At 33.5% G+C, this 23756-nt stretch overlaps 1 protein-coding gene across 2 annotated transcripts; it reads left to right on the plus strand.

The window, feature by feature from the left end:
• The first annotated feature begins 195 nt into the window (after positions 1-195).
• Positions 196-14003, plus strand: LOC141814167 (putative NAD kinase 2, chloroplastic). 2 transcript variants are annotated; one of them, XM_074702121.1, is made up of 8 exons: positions 196-533; positions 1335-3266; positions 9522-9643; positions 9712-9853; positions 9934-10155; positions 10533-10607; positions 12656-12757; positions 13301-14003. In XM_074702121.1, exons 1-8 carry the CDS (start codon positions 318-320, stop codon positions 13502-13504), a joined length of 3015 nt encoding a protein of 1004 aa, XP_074558222.1. In that variant the 5' UTR covers positions 196-317; the 3' UTR covers positions 13505-14003. The 2 variants fall into 2 exon arrangements, with proteins under 2 accessions (XP_074558222.1, XP_074558223.1); XM_074702122.1 differs by lacking the exons at positions 10533-10607; positions 12656-12757; positions 13301-14003 and having other exon boundaries at positions 9704-9853; positions 9934-10080.
• The last annotated feature ends 9753 nt before the right edge of the window (positions 14004-23756 follow it).

Below are 23756 nucleotides of genomic sequence, written 5' to 3' on the forward strand. Positions count from 1 at the left end.
AAGAAACAGCAGAAAACATTAAAATTACAACGGCATTATTCACAAACAAGTACATGTCAAAAATTAATGTATCTGTCTTTTTTTTTTATAGTACTCAATGGATAATAAATACCCGAGTCGCCATCATCGAAGGCACCGCTCTTTTGTGGACATCACAAACGGCAGTCTCCGCCACCCCATTCCGCAACAATCCAAATCTCTCCCTGCCCGTCCCGCCTTCTCTCCTCCTCCATCGATGGTGGCGCTCAATCTCGCTGCGATTCCCACCGAGGCGCCGTCGAATTGACCTGATCGGAAGGGTTTCTCCTGTGGACTGGATGCTGGCGAACTGCGTGGCCAGGGGGCCCGTCGACCTCTGCCTTATCCCGGGCGAGAGGAGAAGCAGTGTACATGGAGGCTGTATCGGAGGCTTACTAGCGAAGGACAGATCGCGGCGACGTGTCGGTCGCGATGAGGCTCCGTATCGCTTGGTGGTCGCCGCTCGAGCTCGGCTCTCTCATTTCTTCTCTTCCCCGATCGGTTTGGATTCGCAGGTTTGATTTGATTTCTCCCGTGAAGGTCGTGTCTTGGTCTTCGGTTTGTTTCCGATTTTATTGCGATGCTGGTGGAGCTCTACATACTTCTCCTTACTGGTTTTGATATGTGCTTTTACATCCGGAGGGCACAGTGACGTTTGCAGTTGGAGTTGATCATTATTTGCTTATTGAATTGCGTTGCTTTTGATATCGTTCTTGTGGTGTCTATCCAAAAAAGGAAGTTCTTGCAGTAAAATTTTGGATGATGAAATTAGTGGAAGCCACGAAAATTATTTTTCTCCATAATTTTTGGTACATATTTGTGAAAAAAATAAAAATATAATAGATACATGTGTGCTTCATGAACTACTTCCTTTCTTGCACCGGTATTGTGGCTGGTTGCGCTCATCGATAAGATGAAACGTTGTAAACCTCTAATTGGGGTGGCTGTTGAATCTTGTTTGCCCTTATTTCTTTCATTGTTTTTTATTGAAAAAAAATCTTTAATCATTTATCTTTTTTCTCATTTTTTAGCTCTCGGTCAAGATCATTTTTTAAATCATATCTTCATTTTTTTTTATCACTTATGCCACCAATATGGTTAGTTTCTGTCTTCGTTTGTTTTTTGTTAGCTTAAATCCTGGAGGTGATTAGACATCTGTAATATGTTCAGGAGAAGCCATACATTCTTATTTTTAGGAACTTTGTTCAGGAACAACCATAGATTCTTCTGTTTAGAAACTTTACCTTTCAAGTTCATGATGGCTCTTATTGGTTCTTGATCATTTGTGGCTAAATAACCTTACTTTTAAGCTGTAGACTTTCCAAACTCAAGATGTATCTCAACTGCTGTGGATTGGTCCTGTACCTGGTGATATTGCTGAAGTGGAAGCATACTGTAGGATCTTCCGGGCTGCTGAACAATTGCATTCTTCGATAATGGATGCTTTGTGCAATGAAGAAACTGGAGAGTGTGCTGTTCCTTATGATATCCCTTCCGAGGACATGCCTATGCTTGAAGACAAGATAGTCACAATACTTGGTTGCATGTTAGCATTGCTGAATAGAGCTAGAGAAGATGTCTTGTCAGGGAGGTCATCTATCACAAGTTCGTTCCAGGTCTCAGACATTACTACTTTGGATGGTAAGGTTCCGCCACTTGCTGCTTTCAGGAGTGAAATGAAAAGGTGCTGTGAGAGCTTGCAGGTTGCACTTGCAAGTTATTTTACACCCATTGACGATCACAGCATTGATATCTGGAGACGACTGCAAAGGTTGAAGAACGTTTGCTATGATGCTGGATTTCCACGTGCAGATGGCTATCCTTGTCCAACAATATTCGCCAACTGGGGTCCTGTATACTTCTCCACTAGGAAAGAGGGCAATATGCTGGAAGATTCCGAGATAGCATTTTGGCGGGGTGGTCAAGTAACAGTTGAAGGTTTGACATGGTTATTGGAAAATGGATTTAAAACAATTGTAGATCTGAGGGAAGAGGCGTGCAATGATGAATGCTACCTAGCAGTTCTCCAAAAAGCTGTTTCACATGGAAAGATAGAGTTAGTAAATTTGCCAGTTGAAGTTGGGACTGCTCCTTCAGTGAAACAGGTTGAGCAATTTGCTATGTTGGTTGAAGATCCAAATCAAAGGCCTATTTATCTGCATAGCAGGGAAGGTGTTGGGAGAACTTCTGCCATGATTTCAAGATGGAGGCAGTATATAACACGGTCCTCTACACTCTCAGTTTCACCACTCCACTTTAATCTTAATGGAAATGCATGTAAAAATACAGGAGAAGAAGAAGAAAGCCTAAACCCACATGATCCTATCTTACCATTGTCTAAAGGAAACATATCTTCAAGAGATGACATCATTTCACCTTCTTCATCTGATGCGTTTATTGGTAACAAAAATCAAAATATTCCAGCTTCAGCAGTTGAAAACCATCATGAAAAGACTGTGATAGATAACTCATTTTCAAAACAACAAAATGGTGATACTAGTGCAGGCCAATGCTCCAACTTCTCTATATGCAGTGATCCTCTGAGGTCACAATTTCCTACATGCAACATTTTCTCTAGGAAAGAAATCATCACTTTTTTCAGAAGTAGAAAATTTTCTCCTAAAACTTATATGAATAATCTGCAGAAGAAATCTCAAACTGGACCAGTTACAAGTGTTTCATCTCAATTAGGGGATGAAGCTAATGGAGCCTTGGAGGGTCTCAAGTTAGTTCAAGTACAATCTCAAATTCGGAAAGAAGAAACTGCTGATGGTAATCTTGGTTTTAACATCAGTATCAATAATGACATACATGGAAAACCTATCAATACTGAAACTGATGCAAACATGAATGTCTATCCTAAATGGACAGGCACTGAGACTATAGAACCTAAAGCTTTAAGAAATACGAACAGTGGGAAAGTTGGGCAAGTTTTAAGTATCACCACAAGAGAAGGAAAAAGAAAGGATGCTAAAAATTCTGTGGAGACTGACAATGCTACTTTGGCTCTTGATGGAGATATGTGTGCTTCAACTACTGGTGTAGTTAGGCTTCAATCGAGAAGAAAAGCAGAGATGTTTCTGGTTCGTACAGATGGGTTTTCTTGCACCAGAGAAAAGGTAACAGAATCGTCTTTGGCTTTCACACATCCAAGCACCCAACAACAAATGCTCATGTGGAAGTCTCCTCCAAAGACTGTACTACTGTTGAAGAAGTTAGGCAAGGCACTTATGGAAGAAGCCAAAGAGGTACTGATGCAGCTAATTTTGTTTTTGTTTTGTTGTTATCTTGTAGACTAATATTGTCTCAACAAATTGACATTTTAAATGGATAAAGCTACAAATATAATAAGAAACTAAAAAAATTTTAGGGATAAAGTTCAGTGGCACTTGTGAAGTTGAAGTATATTTTCTGGATTCTGATTTTGCAGTAAAATTGGAGGGGTAGCACGAAATATGGTTATTATTCTTGTTTCTTCTTATTATAGGTGCCAATGACTAGAATATCTGCATCCTTCCAATTTAGGCACTCTATGAACATAGTCAGATTCGTAACCTTTTTCTATTCATATATAGGATTTGAATTCCAAAGATTTTAACTTACTGGAATATGCTTGCATTTACATATATATTTTAAAGCTTAATATCATTGAAAACATATATTTTTTTCATACCATACCATCAATGGAGACTTTGGATTACATGAGAATAGCTTTTAAGTTGTAAGCCGAACTCTTTTGACTTAATGTCACATCTTTGCATAGAAGTTTCTTTTTGCTATATGAAAATGTAACACATTAACAATTATATTTTCAGATATTTCTATTTTAGTTATGTTTTATGATATGTTTTGAGAAGTTGCAAAATTTGGAATGTTTATGATAATATTTGATAAATGTTCAAAGACCACCAATAGATTTTATGTTACGCCCCAAGGTGTAGCGTCCACTATCAAGAGGCACCCTTTTAGTGACAATATGATACTAGGGAACAAGGAACATGCAAACAATTACTGTTGAGTATTGAATTTTTAAAATAAATAAATATAATAATAATGAGGGAGTGAACTAAATCCAACGGCTAAATTAAAGATCGGATCGGGTTCGAACTAAATCCAACGGCTAGGTGCGGAGATAAGGATTATGTTGGTTCAAATTGGAATTGATTTAGAGTTGATTTGGCTAAGTTATAGCCGAACCAAGTTTAAGAGTTAAACTGGTTCGGTCGGTTTAAAATGAATTAGGATATTTTTGAGGAAACCTTATCTCTCCTCTTTGTTTTTTTTCTCTCTGTGCACACCACAACACCCCTGTAGCCCTCACTATGCCGCCTCGCCATGCTGTCACCCATTCCTTCTTTTCTTTTGTTTCTTCTCCCCCATTCCTTCTTCTTCTCCTTCCTTTTCTCCAACATCACCAACAGCCAAGGCTGCTTCTTCCTCTCCAACAGTTATTCCCTTTCAGCAACACGAGCAACAATCTCTCCCTCTCCTCTTCAGCGGGAATGACACCCCTAGGGCATGACAATTACTAACTCAAGATAAGCTTGATAACGAAGAGGTTCAACTAGCTAAATATATATACCCTTTTTTTTTCACAAAAAATTTAATAGTATCAAAAGACATATGAACAAAATAAAATAAAACAAAATAAAAATAAACATGGAGTTAGCAGATCAAGAATCTCTAAGCAACTATAAGTACTAGTGAAAACCAACTATAATTTCAAAAGGTCACCTTTGTAAATAGGAAAGATGTACATGTGTTTGATCATATTGAAAATGAGTTCTTTAATATGTATATATATGTGTGTGTGTGTGTAAGTATGTATATATATCAACTATTATTTCTTTCTAATTATTTGTCAACATTTAGAGTCACAATTATCATCATCACCTTTTATCAAAAATTAAGATAATTGTTAATTATCATTTTCTTTTAGTCTCCTAAATGTGTTACTAATAATATATCTTTAATAAATTTATTAAGAAGTGAATCACTGAAGTCAATATCCTCAAAGTTTAATAATGTCATTTGACATATAAACTGAAACCCTCATCAGTGATGCATAACAATATAGTGCTCTCACTCAAATAAATGTTGACTGTAGTCTACTGCTCGCTACCATAACCTTATATGGGTGGTTAGAGTCAGATACTCTGGTATAAAACTAGGTTCAGAGTTTATACTTTTTAGTTTTGTTTTCTTATTTAAAAGTATTCCTATTTCGCTTTAAATTTTTACATTACAATTAATGTGAGCGACTAACCTAAATCAAAATTTTAATATAATTACGCTAATTTTCTATATATTAGCATGTGGGCTTAGGCATAGTTTGCAAAATTGCAATCCGAATTGTAGGATCATACGATTCTACGATTCAAAAGTATCCAAATGATTCAACAACGTTTAGGATCGTTTTTTACAATGGGATCAGAACAGGATTGGTAGAATCGGAGTAGGATTGGAGTAGGATCGGAGTAGGATCGGTTAAGCTTTGAGAGACCATAATTTTTGACTCGTGTTGAACCACGAGACCTTTAAGATATCAAATTGAAGCTCGTTTAGAGATCTACATTTGTTACAGGGTGTAACAACCCAGTTAGGCCCAAAATATATTGTTTAAAGCCTTTTCGGAGGCTTTGAAGAATTTTAGTCCTTTTTATTAAGGTTACTTTCGTCTTTTGCATCGTTAGACTTTTGAGACTATTTAAATAATTGTTTAGTTGTTGTTAGAGCTTTGCATTTGATGATTTTCTATCTTCCCTAAAAAATTCTCTATTAGAATTAGCGTATAAAATAATCACTATTATGTCTGACGTCATATAATAATGTCATCTATGGTGTTGAGTGTCGATGGTGACATGTATATATAAAATTATTAATTTATTTATATGCAAATGACCTTTTTAAAATTTTTTTCTAATTATTAATCATGTATCATAAAATTTCAAAGGTTTTTAATAGGATCGTGCGATTCTATGATCCGATCCGATCTTGACCCCAAATCGATCCCGTGTAGAATTACGATCCTACGAAGTTGGGTCTTAAGGTATAAGGTATACAACATAAAAATATAAGTATCAACAGAAAAAATATAAGTATCAACATTTAAATCAACAAGGATATCAACTAAAGAGTAATTAGAGTATTCATTTTAATTTTTTTAAAATGAACCCTTCTTATATTAATCTTCACATATGTACAACATGAAAAGAAAATCAATTATTTAACCCCTCAATAGTTTAATTTATTTTAAAATTCATTTCACTATTTTAATTATCATTTTAATCTTTTTTTAAATAGTTACAAAAGAGTCTAGTCCATTTTATACATTATTCATGTATAAGGATACATGTAAGTAAGTCAATGGATAAATTTACCCACCTTAATGTACAACAAAAGATTCGAGTGTTTGAAAATTAGTGTGTTCCACTCAAATAAGTATTAACAAATACAATATGAAAAATAACTTAGAAAATCCAAAATAAATCTCTAATGATAATGATATAAGATCTAGAAATTAACTAGAAGCCAATATCATTGGATACGATCCTGATCTTGTTACCTTAATAAAATCTCCAATTGTAAAGTTAGACATGTACTACTAACGATAGCCATTCCTTTCCCCTCCTGATTCAAATCCACTAATGCACAATAGAAATATAATAAAATATATATATGTGCCTTGCAATCAGTCGATGAAAAAAGGTAGGAGTTTTGTAGATATGAAATAAGAAATTAACTAGAAGCCAACAATATCATTGGATATGATCTTGATCTTGTTACCTCGATAAAACCTCCAATTGTAAAGTTAGACATGCACTACTAATGATAGCCATTCCTTTCCCCTCCTGAATTAAATCCACTAATGCACAATAGAAACATAATAAAAAATATATATGTGCCTTGCAATTAGTCGATGAGACAAGGTAGGAGTTTCGTAGATATGAAATAATTGAGTCAATCAAACATAAAGAACATATTATGGTTAGTCCAAATAATCAATTGTTCATCAAGGTTAATTTTACAATTATTCACTGAATTTTTATGAAGGTTTAAAATCTCAAGTAGTGTCGAGTTTCAGTCTAACTGTGAACAATATTGTTTTAGTATCGTGTTAGTGTTTTGATGTATGATGCCGATGGCAAATTGAAGGTGGAAGGAGATGAAAAAGAAAAAAGGATGATATATAACATTCAAATTTTGTTTTCCACCTACAATGGTACAATTTTGATATTATCTTGCATGAAGACAATTTACAAAAAAATAAAAACATTATTATAGCATGTTAGCATAAGGCATACTCATCAACATGATTGACATATTAGTACATGAAACATTGTCAATCGGGGTTTAGTAATTTATTAGAATGATACCATTTCGATTGCTTCATTTGACACAATAAGAGATTTTAATGCATGCTTTTTACCTTTAGGCTAGGTCAGCGAGTAACAATCTCATTCAAGACACCAGGAGGCTCAGAAAAATGAGGAAAGTTGACATTCCCACTTGGCATGGCCAAAAAATAGTTAGCTGTTGACAACTACATGAATAAAAAAAGGGGGGGGGGGGGGGGGGGGGGATGGAAAGAGATGACCAATGGTGGCCTCTTTTGGCTCCAACAATGAGTAACAATGACAAGAAAGAGAGGAGAAAAAAGAGCAGATCAGGAGGGAAGTCAAAGGGTAGTAGTTGCTATCCACCTCTCTCAAACAATGATGACGACTATAGCGATTGAGTGAGAGAATGAGAAAGAAAGAGAGAGGGAAGCCAAGAGATGGAGAGTGGGAGGGAGAGAGGGAAAGAGGAATTTAAAAGAGTGGTCAACGGGAAAGACCAACATTGTGTTGCATAAGAGGAGCGGTGACCGAGGGAGGAGGGCATTCAGCTAGGCTAGCATTGCATAGGAAAGAAGAAGAGGCAGAGAGGTGTCCGATAAGGGAAAAGAGAAGATGGTTTTTGGGTGAGAACACGTGGAGAGAAACGCATGAGAGGGAGAGAGAATTTTAATCCTTAGCTCTTTAAACACATTTCCAACTCAACCCAACTAAACTAGGTAATCCCTATTTTAAAACATTGGTTCGGTTTTAAATTGGTCAAAACAAATTCAAATTCACATGGCTCTTAACATTATGCCTACCTAATGGGATCAATTGGAACTCAATTCGACTTTAACTCAACATCTAAATTCTATTTTAACGATTCTATTCAACTTGTTTTGTCGTTTAAATTTGTTTTAAAAAATAATTTTTAGATGTTGGATGAAAATTTGGTATTTAACATTTTACAATTAAAATAGTTGAATTTGTTAGCGTGGAAGGTGTAAAGGGTAGATGGAGATCCAAGAAAATATGAATCAATGTGATAAAACATGACTTGATTATTTTGAATATTATCATTGATATTTCCTTGCATAGGGCTCAATGAGGGGATAAATTCATATACTTGACCCTACACCAAAGAATTGGGACAAACACAACTTAATGATGATGAGGATGAAAGTTAATATAGATGTCATTATAAACGAAAAATATAAATCCAAAAACATTAGTTAAATTATAGGATTTTGCAATCATATACTCTAAACCAATAAACCCTTAACCACTTGTTGATCCCAACTCTGGCAACCATGGATAATATGGTATTACAGGAGGAATTAGATCCATATAGCTGACCTGAAATAGTTGGGACTGTTGGCTTGTTCTATAGCATTATATAAAGTCCTTAATTTGTTCTATAGCATTATATAAAGTCCTTAATTTATTATTTTATCAAATTATTGTACAAATATTGATAGGTTTTACTCTAGAAGTTGCATGACTTGATGTTTGATATAAAATTAATGAAGTTATATCACTATTAGTTCCTAGATTGGCTTTTAAGATGATTCTTGTTTAGGAGTTGTGTTTCAGTGAACCATTTAACTTCATAATTAACAGGTGATTAATGTTGCATATAGATCAATATAGTCTCCAGCGAAGATGAGAAAAGATTGAGGGTTGGGTTAGGCCTTGACAGTACGTGTACAGATCTAAAGGGATAATATCTATGTAGGCGATTCCAAGAGTTGGGGCTAACACAGCTTGAGAGTTAAAATTGCCGGACAAGATCAATGTAGCTGACTTCAAGTAATTGGGACTGACACTGGCTCCTCGTTTCACTTCACAGTAAGAATGAGAATAAGATGAGCTTTGACTAAACAACTAAATGGAACCATTATATTTCTTTGAATGACAACGATGGGATTCAGTTATTCCATTTCAAGCCTTCTATTTTCCATGTTACCAACTGCACACTTAACAGATATGAAAAAAATCTGGTTAATGAGTTTATTACTCTTACCTCTTAAGCTTCTATTTCAACTTGCTTTCTTGCATAATACTAATTTTTGAATGTGCAATCTATGTTTCTTAAGAACTTGACTTGGAGCTGTATCTTTCAAGTTTAGACTGTTCTATGAACAAATTTATTAATATTTTAATTTTCTTCTTTGGAAAATGCAGGTTGCTTCCTTTCTTTACCACCAAGAGAAAATGAATGTTCTTGTAGAGCCTGATGTGCATGATATATTTGCTAGGATACCTGGTTTTGGCTTTGTACAAACCTTCTACAATCAAAATACCAGGTAATGAGCGTATTTCCAAACATATTACCAGATGTATAATTGTTCTCACATATTTTGCAGCCATGCAGTGACCTTCATGAGAGAGTTGATTTCGTGGTATGTTTGGGAGGTGACGGTCTCATCTTACATGCTTCAAACTTGTTTAGAGGTGCAGTTCCTCCTGTGGTCTCGTTTAATTTGGGGTCTCTTGGGTTCCTCACATCACATCCTGTATGTTTTCCTCCACATTTATTGTTTTTTCTCCCAATGCCCCCTTGTGATGGTATTAGATTGTTTTTTTTTCCTTGCAGTTTGAAGAGCACAAAAAGGACCTAAGGGCAGTTATCCATGGGAACAACACACTAGGAGTCTATATTACTCTTCGGATGCGTTTGCGATGTGAAATATTTCGCAGTGGAAAGGCAGTTCCTGGGAAAGTGTTTGATGTTCTAAATGAAGTAGTAGTTGACCGTGGTTCTAACCCATACCTCTGCAAAGTCGAGTGCTATGAGCATAATCGTCTTATAACCAAAGTACCATACCTTTTATGCATAGTTGATCTTATATGTCATTACATATATTAGATTTTGGCTTAATGAACAATTACTTTACTATTATAATTATCTCTTCTAGTAGGATCCTTCTGACATGCTTACTCTTCCTTACCTTAATTGTACTGAAAATATTGTTTTTGTCAACAACTTTTTTCATATTATTTCATGATAAGTGCTTTTGCCTATTAAGAAACAGCAATATTGTTAGTTGCTTTTTCTTAATAAAGATAGGGCTGGGTTCTTCCAGATGATGCTAATATCTGCCGATGCATGTTTTAAGTTGTTTTGGACTTATTTTTCAAATTTCACCCTGTTGTATCAGAAAACTAGTTTAACTTTTGTCTGATTTCTCATAGGTACAAGGTGATGGGGTCATAGTAGCCACACCCACTGGGAGCACAGCATACTCAACAGCTGCGGGGGGATCCATGGTTGGCAACTTTTTTTATTCCTTTTGATGGATAATTGATTTTCTTCATCGTCATATTTTTATCATAGTTTTATATTTTCCTTTTTTTATTATTTTCAATATTTGAGTTGTTTGGCTCAACCCAACTGGTTGGGAAGCACAACTTGATAATGCCAACGATGGATATTTGAGTTGTCTAAACTTTTAAAGTAAGTTTTGTTTGGTGTTCGGAAATTATGTATAACAAGGATGAGGTAGCATAGTTTGTGTTGACCTGATTAAATAAATTTATGTTTTAAAACGTTAAATTATTTTAACATATACATACTATACAAAAAAATGTGTATAATTGTAATGTTAGGCAGCAACATTCAGGTATTATTACGATCCTTTTTCTTGTCTTTTTTTTTTAATAATTTTTTTTAGTTATCCAACTCCAATACTACTAATCCAGTTTTGCAATAAGAACACCAATCACATGGAGATGGTCTACCCTGATCTCAGTTCCTATATGGCAAATATAGCTCATGTGGTACCAACACTTTATATCATCACCTAGTATAATGTTACAGGCTATGTAGTGCAGGCATAAATGTGACCTTCTAGCTTCCAAATAGACACTAAGAAAATACTATTCAGAATCAATGGCAGGAAAGAAGAAGAAAAATTATCATGTTCCAAGACACAAAATATAAAGAAATTTAAGTTTGAACTATCAAGTTTCATATTAGTAAATTAAGTTAATCTGTTGGATAATTGAAGGGTTCTAATAAATTTTATATATCACATACATAACAAGACTAGGAGATAATAGTGATTTTTCTGTCCTATAGTGTTAACAATATTCTTTACTTAGCTCTAACTTTTAGAATAAATATCTCTAACACTCTTTTCAAACAATACATATCTATTCAGTTTTTTTTTTTTAAAAAAAAATCCTAAATTCTAGAATGTAGTTCACATTAAAAGATATGCTTTGTTCAGTGAGGGATTGAATCCTTTGTATCCATAATATTCTTGTTTCTTTCAGGTTCGAGCAATAGGTTGTATGTATGTTTTTTAGGTTCAAGGGGTGATACCCAACGCATCCCTTGCGCGTATCATTCATGGGCGACTGAGTGCATTTCTGGATGCCCGAATCATTTCTGGGCGCCCCGCACACTCAGTCGCCCATGCCGGGCACGCACGGGGAGGGGGGGGGGGGGGGGGGGGGCGTCTAGCATAACGAGTTTATACATGGGCGATTGAGTGCGTGGGGCACCTTGAAGTGCACTCAGTTGCCCATAAATGGTGCACGCGGGGGGTGCGCGGGGTATCACCCCCCCATATATCCCCCATGTATATATATATGTTACAATAGTTGCTTCATGTAGTCGTAAGTGAGCTAGATCTAGATGACACTCTGCCAAAGGTGGTTTTAATGTATAACTGCATTAGGGGGGTTTAACCTCTTAGTGTGCAGATAAGTCAAAGAGAAAAAGTTGGTTTACTGGATAGTAACAAAGTCAGTCAATTAGGACAGCTTTCAGTTCTTTCTATTACAGTTGTTCAAAGTTAGATTGTCTGTAAGGTCCAGTTTGCTTTTGCTTTATGTTTATCAACATTTAACAGTCTCTGTATGTATAAGTTACTCCAATGGAACTGTTTATCAGATGAGCTTTGTCTAATTCTTGGAAACTTTGGCGATCATAGAAATCACTGGCTACATATCTACTCTCTGGTGTTCAAAATAATCCGTTCTGGATTTTGCTGTAATTCTTCTCCATTATTATCTGATTCTATTCCTATTGCATAATGCCAAGATAATACTTACTGCCTCTAGGCATTCAAAAATACTTCATATCATTATAATTAGGAATGGCAAAATAAGGTAAAAAATGATAATAGGCTGGCTGTGGTTCAAAGCTTTTATTGGTTTTAAATCGATAGTTCGAACACATTGCATCTTCTTTGTGCTATCATTCTAACTTGAATTCATTTGTTGGCTGTTAATGGTGTTTGAAGCGGCCTGTTAGATTTTCATTTCTATTTGAATCGTGTGTCATATGAGACAGCTATTTCAATTTGCAGGTTCACCCAAATGTTCCTTGCATGCTATTTACTCCAATTTGCCCACATTCTCTTTCATTTAGGCCTGTCATACTTCCTGATTCTGCACAGCTTGAGATGAAGGTGAGACTATGAGACTTTTTGTGTTAATGTTCTCCTTGTAGAGGTTTTGTTACCTTGTGAAGTCTTTCAGCTTTGACATAAGAGGCAAAATTGGTTAATTTAGCAAAATTATGCACTATAGTCACATATACTTACAACTACCTTCTTTATGATAGTATTCCACCTACTTTTTCGTCCATTATGTTAAGAGCAAAATTTGCTGAATCTCAACAAGGAGGTAAAACTCATGAAGAGAATTATTATACTGAAAGATGACTTACAATGGGGGTTTAAAACTCTGTGTAGATCAATGCCTGAGCTTCTTTTAAGTAAATCTTCTAAAACCTAGGTCTAATTTACTTAAATAAAAATATTGCAAACTTTTTAAAACTTAAAAATTACTAAGGAATTGAAATTTCGAATTAAAACTCACCCTAAAATTAATCCCTGAATTTGCCTATTGCATTATTTGCATTGATGAAATTTCATCAAATATCATCTGGGTGAAGTTTTATGCTTCTAGTGATTCAATCTTTAGCCTACTAACCTGTGATGTCTAACCAGATTCCTGATGATGCGAGAAACAATGCATGGGTTTCCTTTGATGGCAAAAGACGACAGCAGCTCTCTAGAGGAGATTCTGTTCGTATATCAATGAGCCAACACCCACTTCCAACTGTAAATAAATCTGATCAGACTGGGGATTGGTTCCGTAGTTTGATTCGATGCCTGAACTGGAATGAACGGAAGGATCAGAAGGCACTATGACATCCAGAGCTTTATCCTCCTATTCAACCTCAAGTAGTTTACGTATCTGTACATACCATACCTCAGTTACAAACTTGTGGAAGCTCTCCAAGACATCCAGGGCAGCTTTCAATACCATTATGGTACATAATTCTCATTGTTCCATACCTTCCAACAATAGGGTGCTGCTTAAAGAGTGTAATGCTCAAAGTTGAGGACGCCACAGAGACTTTCTTCGATTTCTAAAGCAGTTATTGGTGGGACTCGATGTCTCAGAAGATGATTCCAAATACGAAGCCAACTAAGCACTCCATGGATAAGGCATCTTTCTTGAGTCAGTTGATAATTGCTTATAATTCTTTACTTTTTTGGTTAACACACTGATAATTCTGTTAATTGATCCCTGATAGAATATGGGACCATGTAACAAAGAAACCATGAAGAAGTTAAAACTTGATGCCAGACATGTTCTCTTTTCAGTCTTGGTCCAAAACTGTCTAAAGTTGTCATTCTTTATAGTTCATAATATTGTTTACTATTGACTACCAAAAAGTGGATGCCTGGAGTAATCAATTTGGAACTACAATGGTTGGTCAACAAGGCAGCCGTGGGAGACTCATTGTCTTCTGTCATTTGTCTGGTAAGTGTATCTCTCTGCAAGTTTAAACTAACAAATATATATACATATATTTTTTCTAGTTGACTTTGTTTTGCAAATCAAGAACTGATGACAGTGGTCAGGTTATTGAAGCCAGCTGGGGTTGATCTGCAACTGGAACACGTTGGTATTTTTTCTTACTCTTTGGTTTAATGAGTGTGCAAGTAAACATGCATTTGCATGGCTAAATACCAAAACACTACACTGTAAGTGATCTTTTTAAAATATAGTAGAATTTTAAAGGGAAATAGTTAGTATAAGTTATAAGTTTGACTAATTTTCTAGACTGTACGTTGTCAACGTGGGTTTGAAACATTGACTTAGTCTGTTCAAATTTCAAAATACCTTTAGAGTTTTAAAATCATTATAAAATATTCTTGTGATTGTTGAGTTCTCTTATCATTTTAATCCCTGATCAATGAATTATATCATTCTAATTAAAGTTCAATAGAATGATATTGTATATTTAAAATAGGAAATGTGCTACTGCAATACATCCATTTACTGTGACACTAAACAGGTTTGGAAGTTTATTTTTTGCCTCTATAATTGTCCTTTTCTTCATGTAAACTAATATTGCTAAATTAATGAATGTAAATACTTCTGCAAATTTTAACTGGGAATCACTTTCAGAAAATGAAATAAAAACCTATCAGATAATTCAAGCCATATTTAAAACGTGGACCATCTTTTTAAATCTCTTTCTTGCTTTTGGAGAAGTAACCAATAATTTATATGGAAATTAGGTGGCTTCAAATCTTGTTATATTAATTATGTTATATAAGGGGTCGTGAATTTGTGTCAGCAAAAATTATATTAAACAACATCATATTTATTATATATTTTAAATGACAATAATTTCATAGCTAATATGGGTGATTAAACTCTCAAAAAATATAAATTAGATATAAAAATTTATTAAATTTCTAGTATATACATATAAAGTTGTGTTATTGAACTCTATTACTATAAAAAAAGTCATTTGTTATGAATTTTATGATGAATTTTAAAAAATAATTTATTGTAAATTCTTTTTGTGATGAAAAGTTTTTCATGGTTAATAGGCTATTGTCAAATTCTACAATGAAATTATGTAAATTCGTTGTAAATTTTATGACAAACTATTATTTTATCATAAAATTTGTTGTAATTTATGATGAAAATATAATTCGTTTCAAAATTCACTCATATACAAATCTGCGATAAAAATTAGTTTTCGTCATAGATTTGTGATGAAAATTGATTTTCGTTACAGATTTGTGACGATAATGGATTCATCGTAGATCTGTCATAAAAATTAATTCATCGTCAATTTGTGATGAAATATATTTTCATTGTAGATTTGTGATACATAGTGATTTATGATAAATTTGCGATGAAATTTTTTTTCTTAGACCTATCCATTTTTGCATTTGATTATGTTTACAAATATTATATTCCAAACTTATTTATAACATACACAAATTAACAATCCAACACATCATATTCAACATTCCAACACATCATATTCAACATTCCAAACAAGTCATATTCATACAAGTTAAAACAAACTAACTTTCCAAACAAACATACAAGTTACATTCTATACCACACAATACATTCCAATCTAATAAGTCAAACTTAAATAATATCAAATAAGTCATCATATCTAACATTCCAATCTAACAAGTCATCATGTATATCTAAATGAAAATATCTCATACCAAACGGTCTCAAAACAACGACAAGATTGGCAAACACTTTCTTCTCCTTTCATACTTCTTTTTCTTTTCCTACATCAGAAAACAAACAAATAAAAAGTATAATTTTTTACAAGAAAGAAAATCATATAAATTAATACAAAACTTAATATGTAAATACTTACTTCTTTCGATATGGATTTTGAATTTTCATCACCTTCCTTGGCCTCACCAACCCTGTTCGAAATAAATTAATAATACTAATAAAAAATACAAAATAAAGGGTTCACAAACTTAATCAAATAATAAATGTTCAAAAATACTAATTTTGAGACAAATAACATTTATACACAACATTATCATGAAGAATCATCATCACCACCACCATTATCTTCGTCACCGTTATCACCAGAACTAGGAGGAATCTAACTTGGAGTGTAATTTAACTGAAGATGTCACATTATGAAGTCATATTGTTGGCACAATTCTCTCATTTCTTAATCCCTTTGCAATATTATCCCCTTCAAATAGTTAACATTTTCAGTCAAGTTTTTTATTTGCATCCTTACTGCTAGTGGAGTGGAAGAGGATGTACCAAAAACTCTATGAATTTTGCTTAAAGAATTCATTCTCAATATCCTTCTCCCTTTTGATCTCTCACTCGCCTCCAACCATATACATATTATTACCAACAGAGGTCTCAGATCCATCATTATTATCACTAGCACCTGAACTTCTCTGTGCTAGCTTTAACTTATCATATTTCTCCTGTATTATCATCAAAAAAATTAAAATAAATTTACAATAATAAAATTTTAGAAACACATATAATCTTGATTAGATATAATAGAAACACATATAAAGAGAGAAGGTACATAACTAATAGAATCTAAGTTATAAATTAAAATTTAAGATTAATTCAAACCTTAATTGCTTTAGTTCTATCTCGGCTCGTCTTATATTTCTTTTGAAATATGCTAGTGAAAATGTTTATAAATAATGACTCCTTCCCCATTTCCTTGGCATAAAAAATACTGTTAGAAATAATGTAATAGTCTGAAATAGATTAATAGATTAGTATTTTGAAAAAAAAATTATCAATTTGCATGTATGTTCATCGATATTGATTGAGCCTCCTACATATGTCGCAGACAAGTCTCTAGAATTATAAGTTTGATTTGTTTTATTGTACTAACTCCTTTGTTTGCTCTCCTTGATATGCAAAAAATTGGAGATCCTGGCCTAATTTTCCTTGGTGATGTAGGGTGGTTTTTTTTCTAGTCTTCGCATGATTATGTACATATCGGATGTGATCGCCATATTTGTTCTTGAAAATCCTCTTTATTTTCAATTCTTCGTTTGGGTCTCAATTGAATGTCGCTAGAATAGAAAAAATAATTGATTATATATTCACTTTAATTTCATATATAAACTGAAGGGGATATATATCTTAAACTCGTTCCACCAGAGCTCTTTTGTGGATGTCGGAGTGCTTCTATATATCATTGAAGCTCCTCCCCAATAGTTATTCACTATTCTATTTATCTTGCGAATAACATATACATAATTTTAAAATCTATCATAACGTTACAAACAAACATTGTTAAATAATTAAGATAGTTAAAAAAATAAAATATTTTAAAATATTTATGAATCTCTATGAGGGACTATACATTCTCGAATGTCTTGTATCTTAGTATTTGAGTGTCTGGCCGAAGCTATTGGTGAATGTACCAGCGAAGGTACTAACAAAGGTGAATGAGAAGGTATTAGCGAAGGTGCATGGGAAGATCTTATCCGATCAGGGGACATAGGTATAGTGCCAGGTGCCGAAGTAGATTGACTAAGAGTATTGCATCTATATCCACCACGTTGAGATCGCCAACCAAAATTGTTAAGATAAAGTAAATAAAAATTTGATACACAATGAAGAACATAAAAAAACTTACAATATTTGCTAATAGATTAAAGAGTGCGTGAAACTAAACACCAAGATGTTACCTCTAATGGCCTATAGGAAAAATATAGTGCATTAACAGATAAAATATATAAATTTAACAAGGAAATAGTACATAGACAACTAATTTAACTATGAGTTTTATAAATTTACAGATTAAAACTAAATTTACTCATAAAAAATATTACCATATATGAAAGTAAATCCTTATTTTTTGTTATATAATAAAATCAAAGTCGTCATTCTCATTAACATTCTCATCATCATTGTCATCATTGTCGTCGTCGTCGTCATCATCATCATTATTCTCATAAATTTTACTTGCATCCACGTTTATCACTATTTCACCGAGATCTCTTAACGTTGGAATAATATATTCCTCGGTCGAAAATGTGTTCGTAACTTCCTCTTGTTGATATGCAATGTTTTCTCAATGTCCTCAATCTTTTTTCATGCTTTCGTTTTACAAACATCCCACCAATCAATTTTGTCACGTTTCAAACTAGGATATGAAGCATAGAATACTTGAATCGCTTGTGCCAACACAAATGGTTCATATCTCTTATACAATTTCTTATGATGCACGTTCATTCCTCTAACAGGGTTAAACTAGAGACACATAAATAAAATAACTCGCATTTCTAGGGCAGGATATTCTACCTCTATAATTTCATCAAGGAAACTATAAAAATCATTACTTGCATCTCCATTTTTGGATGATTGAACACAAACTCCACTATTCATTGTAGTCTTTTCTATTCTATATTCTTGAGTATAAAAATTATATCCGTTTATGAAATATGCTGGTCAAAGTGCGTACCAATGCTTTTGGACTACATGACAGATTGATTAACAATTACTGATCAAGGTAAGCTGGATTATCATAAACCTAAAGTTAAATAAATATGTTTAAAAGTCTACATATGTGTAAACCATGATACAATTTAGATTATTTACTTACATATGATTTAAATCATGGTATAAATTCTTCTTCGCCGAAGCGATCAAACTCTTGTATCGACATTTTAGAATATAAGTTTTCAAAAATCTTGTTAGTGCAAGGAGCACTAGTTTATTCCTAGAGTTTCGATGTTTGACAATACATCTAGGTCTGATCAGTCTGACCAAGGGTTGATCCAAACAAGACCTAATGCTTGGATGTAAGTGAAGTCTAGTCAGGTCAGTTTGACCAGAAGACTAGTGAGAAGTCCTAGTCAGTTGGATTGGGTAAGCAAGTCCTACATAGGTTGACCGGGCAAGGAAAGTCCTAGTGGAGGCCAAGTAAGAGAAGTCCTAGTTGCAGGCTAGGCAAGGAAAGTCCTAGCTGAAGGTTAGGTAGAGGAAGTCTTAGTTGGAGGCTAAACAGTCCTAGTTGAAGACTAGGAGAAGTCCTGGTGAGTGAAGCTGGGCAAGAAGTCCTAACTGGAGGTTAGGCAAGGGAAAGTCCAAGCAGGTTAAGGATGACCGAATGTTTGGCAAGTAGAAGTCTACCTATTAAAGTGACTAGCCCTAATTGGAGGTTAGGTAAGGGAAAATCCAAACAGGATGTTTGGTAGGTGGAAAGTCTACTTATAGAGTGGCACGGGAAGCCTAGTAGGTTAAACCTACAAGATAAGGCTTCGATAAGCTTAGTAGGTCAGACAGACTACAAGTAAGCTTAGGTTGTTTATTTGTTTGTATGCTAATCTTGTAGGAACCAGGACTTGGAAGCAAGACAGAGAAGAAACATAAGAGGAACAAATCGAAGCAACCGAACCAAGCCTGGGCTCAATTCAGGTCAAACTCGAGTTGATTGGATTCTGGTGACCGGATGTTACTCCAGGCGCCCGGATGGTCCAGGCTCCCCATGGATGGTCTAGGCGCTCGGATTAGAAAGAATTGACCTCGATAGACTGACAGAACCAGATTAGGATAGAATCGGTTCCAGACGCCCGAATAAGAATTTAGGTGCCCGAAAGAGTCTATATAAGGGTCTCAACATGCACTACAAGGAGCAACCCTAATTCCCATCAATCTTTCTGCTATGGTGTTGCTGAATGTGAACGAAGCCGAGCTCATGTAATCGGGAAGCTCTAGGAAGGGTGCGTTGCGCTAAGGACTTCTTGATCTACCTACACAAGTGTTTGGTTAAGTTTTTATTCATCTTATTTGTACTTATTCTTAATTATTATTTTAGACTATAAGACGGATTTCTCCACCTTCTAGAAAAAGGTCCGAAAAGGAGACCATTAGTGGACAGACGCTTTCCCATGTATAGATCTTGGACGTACTAACCCTGGGGGGGTAGGAACCAAGTAAATCTGCGAGTTTTCTGTCTTATTTATTGATTTCGCTGCAAGTATATGTGATAGAAAGAACGAACAAATGAAAGCAATGAGCGCTATTCACCCCTCTAGCGTGCCCATTGGTCCTACAAATCCTACCATAAAAAATTATAATACAAATAATTTACGACATAAGAAATATAAAAAAATAAATATATACTAACTCAAAATATGACGTGACTTTTAGATAATTCAGTAAAATATATATTTGGGTTGCTCGCCATTCTTGACCAATTAAATATCTCTACTTACATAATACACTTGGTTGACCAAGGTAGTTAAAAATTAAAAATGAGTTTAAATTGGGATCAATGGACCCTCATCATTTCTTCCCACTCTCTGTCTTTTGCTCTGAATGTAAGGCTCAAAATAATATGTTGCAAAAGTTGCTACATCCTCCATAATTTATACATTAACAATAGAGGCTTCAACATGCGTCTTATTTTTAAAAAATTTTTCTTCAAATGATATAGGAATTTGATTGTAATATAAGAAATTCTATTAGATATTAATATATAATAAATTAGTAAATTTTAATAAAAAATAAAAATTTTAACTTTCAAATGGATATATTCATCGAAAATAGACAAGACCTCCAACTTTGATCTCATATGCAAGTGAACCAAAATATGCTCCATGGAATCAAAAAATAAGGGTGAAAATATCCTTTCTAAATTATACAAAATGATTAGAATGTCGCTCTCTAATGTCTTTATATGTGAATGTCTCAAAATTGTTGAGTAAATATCATGAAAGAAAATGCTTAACTTTGAAATGACACCCCATATAAATTTAATAAAAGTTCCTTAAAGGCAATAAAGATGAGCTTTTTCATGAATATGTATGGCAGTCATGATTTTTTAAACCAATCAATTTGTATTCTTTCAAATTGACATATCTCCCAAAATTAGAGACGTAACCATATAGAAATCTCAAAAATTTCAACCATTCATAAACAACATGTCTCTGATCCATATTCAATATATAAACTGCCTTTGACTTTGGTTCTCTACTACTTTCATTGACATCAAAAGTGAGTCTTTGATGTAGGAAGATTCGAAGATTTTATTACTATTTTTGATAATTTTTATTTTTAGTAATTTTTAAGATTTTTTATATTTAGAGTAGTTTTGAAAATTTTTATTTTTTTATATTTGAGGATTTTAAATCCATTTGAGATTTTTAGGATTTCGAGTCCATTAAGAAACTTTCCTTTGTATTAGAATTTGTTCTTTCTTTTACAAGTTAGGGTTTTGAGTATATATAAACCATTGTTAGTTAATGTTTAAGGAGAAGTTTTTACTTTAATAATATTTTTTGACAGTGCCGTTTATTTTTCTATCTCTTGTTATTTTTCTGAATTAATAGGTTTTAGAAGATTATTTTTGGCATTCGTAATCAAACCAACAGATTCAATACTGCCCGAGGAATATTTAACTCCAAATCAAGGTATAAGTATAAGAAAATAAAGAAGCCTGGAATGAATGAATGGAAAAACTGGTTAAAGGGTAATTATGCATACAATTTATCTCAGAGCAAATGGTCTCGATTAGTATTAGTAGCGAAAAAATGGCGAAAAAAAATCAATCAAAATTGTACGATTCACAATAAAGAATCAATGAAATTTTCTTCATATAAAAAAGAAAAAGACCGATCAATTCATTACAAAAAAGAAAATTTCTATACAGTGTATTTATGGCCGAATCAAAAAGAAAAATTAAAAAAGCAATATGTATATGAAAATAGAAAAAATTAAAAAAGCAATATGTATATGAAAATAGAAAATTATTAAATATTAAAAAAATAGAAAATTATTAAATATTAAATTAAAATAAATTATAAAAGAATAAAAAAATGAATAAAAAAATTGATGCATAAAATAAATACAAAAATAGATAAGAAGAAATTCGTCCACCTCCCATAGATTTGACTCCTTCCCCTATAAATAAACTTGCAACAACAACCCCATTGATAATTCCATCAATTATATTTCTATCAAAAAACTGAGTTAGTTTGGTTAATCCCCTTATACTCAAGGTAAAAACTCTAGTATAAAAAATATCTATATAACCACAATTGTAGGACCAATTGTATATTCTATTTTTTATTTTGTCCAAGAAAATTCTTTTAGGACCTCCTTTTATAAATGAATTAATGAATTCCAAATTCTGGAACAATGAATAAACAGACCCATATAAAACATATGCTATTAATAGTCCAAAAATTGCTATACTTACCGAAAAAATTGCATTTGTAAAAAATTCATACCAATCCACGGAATAACTCGCATTGGGATGTAAAAGATTTGTCGATGGAGTTAACCATTTTGATAATATATAAATATATTATTCCATAATCAAAATGAATTCCTATTGTTCCAACAAACAAAGTAAATAGTACCAAAACAAACAGAGGAAATAGCATAGTATTGTCCGATTCGTGAGGATACATAGAAGTATAAATGTACTTTTTTTCGAAAGAATAAGGTCTTCTTTTGTTTAGATTACTAGATATTTTATATCTATCCTTTGAAAAAAAGAAGACCATATTCTCTATTTTTGATAAAAGAAAATTTCTATCCACTTTTTTTGGAACTTCTTTTCCCCATAGAGATATTGAATGGAACGAGCTATTATTGGTGCTACTGTAATTTTTATAATTTATGCGCAAATGCCCATCAAAAGTAAGTAAATACACGCGAAACATATAAAATGCAGTTAATCCTGCTGTGAAACAAGCTATTATTGCAAAAATTGGTGAATACAACCAACTCTCATTAAGAATTTCATCTTTGGACCAAAAACAAGCAAGAGGTGGAATACCACAAATAGAAAGTGTACCTAATAAAAAAGTAGTTCTTGTAATTGGAACATATCTTTTTAAACCGCCCATCAGAATCATATTCTGACTTTTATCTGGTGAATATCCAACAACAGGTTCCATTGAATGGATAATGGCTCCGGATCCCAAAAATAATAAAGCTTTAGAATAGGCGTGAGTAAGCAAATGGAATAAAGCAGCTCGATAAGAACCTAGACCTAGAGCTAACATAATATAACCCAATTGAGACATTGTAGAATAGGCTAAACTTCTTTTTATATCTGTTTGAGCAAGAGCCAAGGTAGCTCCTAATAGTACTGTTATTACACCTATTAAAGAAATAATATTCATTATGTAAGGTATGGATATGAAAAGAGGAAGAAGTCGAGCTACAAGAAAAATTCCCGCTGCTACCATGGTAGCAGCGTGTATAAGAGCCGAGATAGGAGTAGGTCCTTCCATTGCATCAGGTAACCATACATGAAGGGGGAATTGCGCGGATTTAGCAACTGCACCGAGGAATAATAAAAAGGCACACAAAGTAGCAAATGAAGAACTGACCCCATTATTGTGTATCAAGTTATTAGTTATTTCGAACAAATCCCGAAATTCAAAACTACCAGTTATCCAATAAAAACCTAAGATTCCTAATAATAAACCAAAATCCCCTACACGATTAGTTACAAAAGCTTTTTGACAAGCACTTGCTGCAGTCGGTCGTGTGAACCAAAATCCTATTAATAAATAAGAACACATTCCCACTAGTTCCCAAAAAACATAAATTTTTATCAAATTTGAACTGGTAACTAATCCCAACATAGAAGCATTGAAAAAA

Source organism: Curcuma longa, chromosome 21 (assembly GCF_044706935.1).
Source record: "Curcuma longa cultivar G26 ecotype Majalengka, Jawa Barat chromosome 21, ITB_CL_G26_1.1, whole genome shotgun sequence".
NCBI lineage: Eukaryota > Viridiplantae > Streptophyta > Magnoliopsida > Zingiberales > Zingiberaceae > Curcuma > Curcuma longa.